This window comes from Marmota marmota, unplaced genomic scaffold (assembly GCF_001458135.2).
Source record: "Marmota marmota marmota unplaced genomic scaffold, marMar, whole genome shotgun sequence".
Classification (NCBI taxonomy): domain Eukaryota; kingdom Metazoa; phylum Chordata; class Mammalia; order Rodentia; family Sciuridae; genus Marmota; species Marmota marmota.
In genome coordinates this window covers 18,591,315-18,597,127 of record NW_026000016.1, presented here as the reverse complement: position 1 = coordinate 18,597,127, position 5,813 = coordinate 18,591,315, and the positions used below count along the sequence as shown (strand labels likewise).

The following is a 5,813-nucleotide window of genomic DNA, read 5'->3' as shown; positions in this document are numbered from 1 at the left end:
TATATATATATATATATATAAAAAAAATTATTTCCAAAGTTCTTGAGAGCTATCTTCTAAGGTCCAGTCTCTGACAGTAGGCAAGCTCAGTGCTTCGCTTTTGACCGACAAGGAGTTCACCAACTCACAGTGGAACTTGCGAATGTGTCTGTACAGGTCTCCAGACTGTGTGAACCTGCGCTCACACCACTTGCAGGCATGCGGCTTCTCGCGGGTGTGCACCACAGCATGGCGGCTCAGGTTGTGCGAGTACTGGAAGCTCTTGCCGCACTGGGTGCATGTGTAGGGCTTCTCCCCCGAGTGAGTCCTCTCGTGGAGCTTGAGGGTGTACATGCACGAGAAAGTCTTCCCAGAGAGCACGTGGGCACATTGACATTGGCGGCGGGCTTGCTGCGGATGCCATCCTGCTCAGGAAAGTGAGTGCTCAGGTGGATCTGCAGAATGTGGGGGCTGGGGAAGACTTTGTTGCACAGGGGGCACATGAAGATCTGGCCCGCAGGGCTCAGGATGTTGGAGACATAAGGGAGCAGACTGCTCTCCATGCCCCCTTCCACCTGGACACGCTCACTCTCTGGGGTCATCATTTCATCATCGCTGGCTTTGTCCTCCCGATCCAGTTCCCTCAAGACCGAGTCCTCCCTCAGAGGAGCCAGATGGGCCGGCTCATACTGTACCCTGTTATTAGTGCTCACACTTTCTTTCACAGTGCTATGTTCCATGTCATAGTCATTAGTGCCAACATCACTCTCATCACAGGAAGCCTCTTTCTCCACCTTCACCTGCACCAGGTTGCTTCTCAGCACGTCCTCTAGGACAAAGACTCTGTTGAGCTGCAGGGGCTGGCTACTGTTTTTCCAGCTGCTGTGGCGTGTGGCTCTGCCTCTCAGCCAGCCTGAGGGATGCCTGCTGAGTCTGAGGGCAATCGCATCCACATGTTCCCAGGCTCAGCCGCCAAGTCCCTTTTGCTGGGCAGGATGTTCAATTTTTCATCTTCTCCTTCATCTTCTTCACTGGGCAAGTCGCCTGCCATGTGGCTGCTGCCATCAGAGAGGCTCTCAACTTTATCTGAACAACTTGAAGCATCTTCTTCCTTTTTGGTGCTGTCTGCCTCAGTGGTAGCTTTCTCTTTCAGCTTCTTTTTACAGACTTTGACAATGTCATACATGTGGAGATAACTGGCAGCTGCTAGCACGTCTTCAATGGGCAAGTCTTTGAACTGGAGTTTCCCTTCATACATGAATTCAAGCAGGAGAGCGAAAGCCGGGGCTGTAACAATGTCGCTGTTCAGATGAACAATGTCTCTTTTGTCCAGCTGGTCCTTGTAAAAGAGGTGGAAATACATGCTGCATGAAGCCAGTACAGCTCGGTGGGCTCGGAACTGGGCATCTCCCACCAGAACAGTGCAGTCACAAAGAAAACCCTGGTGTCTCTGCTCGCTCAGACACTGCAGCAAATGTCTACTATGGTCTGGAAACTCCATACTGTCTTCATAACCTGGGAAAAGAGGAATTTCTCATTAGAGCATGGTCAGGAACAACTTTTCAGCACTCTTAGTCCCCACCAAAAAAAAAAAAAAAAAATTCTGCCTTGGCCGCCGAAGTACATGTCCCTGAATTTTAATCAGGCTTATGACCCAGAGACTACCAGATCACACACACAAGACCAAAATGCCAAAAGAAAAGCGTACACTTTCCGAACTTCCTTACCCTAGCCAAACGGCCTCTGATGCATCTCCACCTTCCCTGAACTTTGGTCAAGTTTTAAAAGCCTTCATTTAACCACAGCCTCTTAACTGGAAACAAGAATTTAGATCTCTTTCAAAAGAAACTTGACTAACTGTCTCATCAAAGTATGTCCCACAAAATCTACATGGTAACTTTAATTTCAAAGGGGAATAACTCACATAATAAACAAAGGAAAGTCCCAGATATATTCAGGAAGATTTAAGAAAACTTGTTCAACCATTCTTTTTACTGTATACTTTCGATACCTGACTGTACTTACAAGGCAGTTTGAATACACACATTTGGCTGAATCAAGAAAAAAAAAATGAAATTGCATAATTAGTCCAGAAATTAGCAAACAACTTACTTTTAAAGTCAGAGTGTTACAACAACAAAAGCACTGTGTATAAAAACAGATGTTAATGCCTTAAGATTTGCAGGTATAGCACACATGTACGAGATCAGAAGGAACTACACCAACAGATGGAAAAGATCATCTTTACTATGAACAAATCCAAAGATTTTTTTTTTTAAACAAATTGAGGGGGGGAGTTCTGTTTCTTTGTAGAACCTGTGCTTCAATGCTATTAGGAATCATAGGGGTTTTATTTAAATGTGAAAATTCTCATCTAAACTTTGGTCTGCTGCAAGACAAAACAAGTTCCATATTAAAAATTAATTCAAACTTTAAAAAATAAAGGCATATCACTCAAATGAAACCCCAAAGCTTTACAGGTTTAAACATTTTTTTTTTAATTGGTTGACAAAAAAAATTTTTTTTGGTAGCTCTGCCTCACCTTTGCTAACAGAAAATACTTTGTTTCAATATAATTTGATATATTTTGTTTTCCCACTAGCTTCTATTCACCTATGCATCTTTGGCTTTTTTTCTGGTGAGGGAGGGTGAGAGAGAGAGAAGACAGACAGAAAATGTACAAAGGGTCAAAATTCAACTGTGATGGACAAACTCTTTAAAAATAAAGAAAAATCTGACTTCCCCTTTCCTGTGACCAGACGAAGGCTCCATACCATCCATCTAAGCAAGTGCATTTTGGGAATGGATGTGGATTAATTTAATATTCACAAATTACTTTCCTCCTCCTCCTATAGTTTGCTCAAGATAGACTAAAACTTTCATCCTAACCCCAGATACATTCTGCAAGATGCCACTGCTAGAATAAACCAAGATTTACAATACAATCACTTTAAGTGCCCCACAGCTAACATCAATCCTAATCCTTGAGAGGGCTAAAAATAAAGATTGGAGGGCAGCTCACAAGGTAGCCGTGATCAAATTAGGAGGCTGAGAGGACAGAGAGGGACGAAGAAGGAAGCTTATAAACATCTGATCCAGCTGACTGTGGCCATATGGCAGCTGCTGCCCAGATAAAGAGATTAAGAATAGAGGAGTGCGATTACAGCTGTCTGGCCAATTCAGGCAGCTCAAATCTACAAGTTCTAAATTAGTCGCTAACACAAAAACTCCTGCAAATAATTATTGTTATGCTGAAATAAAAGATCTCTTAAATATATATTTGAAAGAGAAATGAGGAAACCAAACTATTCTCCTGAGGACAAAAGTTTTTTTTTTTCCCCCTTCTTCTTAAAAAACCTCCGGTTTCAAAAGCACTACAGCTGTATGTTTCAGTAGTGCTGCTGAATGTTTTGAAGAATAAAGTTTCACAGTGGAATTAATTACACAACAATCTAGCTTCTTAACTAGAATAATCTTCTCATATAAGTTTGAATGCTGAATTCCAGACAGTTTACTATTTCTGCCCCCCCCCAAGCAAAAGGAATCTAAAAGAGCAGTGAACAAAAAAGCATTTTAATCCAAAGTGATCGCAAAAGCAATATTTCAAAGCCTTTCTTAACATTTCAAAACTTGAAATATTTCAGTGTATTAAAGTTATTTACTTGCTCAAGTAAAAGGGATAAAAATTAACACTAAGCAAGCATAAGACTTTCAACTCCAGTAAGATCGTTACTTAATACTCAATTTCATATATTATTCCTAAATGGGTTAGAAAAGTAATGTGATCTTTTTACAATTAAATAAACAAAACACCAAAACAGAAATATGCTCAATCTAATCTCTTGCTACTCCTACCTTTAGGACACATAAACCTGATTAAGTCCTTTCCTCTGAGTCTTGCTGGCTCCAGGTCTGTTACATCGGTGGAAAAAAAGCAGACTAAGAGAGACAGATGCAAAGTGGAGATGATGTTAGAGAGGAATGAGATACCTTCTCCACCACAGATCCGCACACACTAACTCCCTGTCTGTGTGTTAGAATAAAAGGCTGAGGGATGGCAGGCTGTCAGCTGCTCTGACATCATGTTCAGATGGAAATGCTACCTCCAGCTGTGCTCCTTTTAATGCCATATGCTACTCCTCTACACTCCTGCCACCAGCTTTTTCTTAGGAGAACTTTTCTCTTCTGTTAGTATAAACAAAATACTTCAAAGTCTTCCTTTTTTTCTAAACTTTCTAACAGAAGAAATTGAAAAACTCAGCATATGGAGTTCTACTGTATTTATGGAATAGCAACACTTCTGTCTTAAGTTGGTGGACTGGCTTACATACTGACAGCACACTCAAGCCACGGTGCTATTCAGGAAATCCAGATTCACTTTTATTCAACTCCAACGTTTAGTTTCAAAGGCAGCTTAGGGATATTTTTAAACCAACCCATTTGACATCTCCAGTCCCATTTCAGCATTATTACAGCATTTTTTTTCCTGCAGAGATAATGGTATATATCTCCGAAATGTTGGCAGACTTATTAAGAACTATTACTTCAGCCTGGTTCACCTTATTATTTCATTCTTACTCAACAACTTATCTACAACTACCTTCTTAGGAAAATTTCTCACACTGCCACAGTTAATGCAAATTTCAATTCTCGGTATCAACAAAGCTGAAAGTGCACTTTCTGAAATCCTGGAAAGTATTTCAGTTCAATGAGAAAAATTAATAAACTAATGCAACCTGCTATAGTTACTTAAAATGAATGCTGCACCTACATATCTGATCTGTCTGCTCAGGAAAAGCAGAACCTTGTCTTCCCCTTGATCTCTGTCCCATAACAATCTTTTTATTTAGTTATTTTGGATCACTCTGTAATGTTCATGATCACAAGAAAACCTTTCGGGGAGGGGGGGCGGAGAGGAACCTAAATCTCTTAAGTTGGGGAACTTTTTAGTTAGAGTTTGTGGGTCTTTTCTAGTGGCTGATGAAACTGTAATGTAACCCGGGCTGGGCTCAGCAAAGCTGGGCTGACCAGTGCCGTGCAAGGTGCTGCGACAATTATGAATGTCAAACACATCACAGACTCTTGGGAGGGTGAGGACTAGAAAAGGAACTGGGGCCTGAGGGGCGAGTGTCCCAGCCGCCCACCCCCACAGAGATAACCACATGGTTCTTCTTAGAAAACCGTGGCAAAGAGTAGCAAAACCCAACACTCTCTCTTGTCCTCCCTTTCCCAAAGTCACAAACCTAACTTTCCCTAACTTCGTGGTGAATGACATAATTATGAACGCTAAGTTCAGGAACTACTCTTTGGAGATAAATTCCTTCCCAGCTACACAACCTACTCTCCACAAATGCCCTTGCCCCATTCCAATATATCAGGCATTAATCACCCCATTTACCCAGTGGGGTGGGGGGTGAGTGACAGTTTAATGAGCCCCAAGCACCGCAATGGGCCAGCGACTCCCACTCCACAAATCAACCCCTTCACATCTCGCTACCGGAGGATCCATAGAGGTTTTGAGAGGTTGGTGTTTTGTTTTTCAAAGAGGTGGAGGCGGGGGTGCCGAGTGGGTAGTGGGGAAGAAATGCAAATCTTTACGTAGTTCTCTGTGCAAGGCACACGGGGAAAGAGGAAGGTTAAAACCACAGGGAAGGAGGTGGAAGGCGTAGAGCCGGTGCAGCAGGAAAACACCTTAAACAACAGCGGAGAAAACAGACCCGGGTCAAGGCAACAACAAAAGAAAAGTCGTAAGAAGAAGCCGAGAGGAGGAGGGTGGTTGCTACCGCTTCCCCGACGCCACCGCGCGCGAGCTCCCAGGGCCTCCCGGCAACTGC

At 42.7% G+C, this 5,813-nt stretch overlaps 1 protein-coding gene across 1 annotated transcript; it reads right to left on the bottom strand.

Annotated features, from left to right (window-relative positions):
* Positions 1-2: 2 nt before the first annotated feature.
* Zbtb18 (zinc finger and BTB domain containing 18) lies at positions 3-5,795 on the bottom strand. The gene is given in 4 exon segments (XM_015483552.2): positions 3-353; positions 356-811; positions 814-1,494; positions 3,835-5,795. Coding segments are annotated over 4 exon segments (1,476 nt in total). The 5' UTR covers positions 3,848-5,795; the 3' UTR covers positions 3-27.
* Positions 5,796-5,813: the final 18 nt, after the last annotated feature.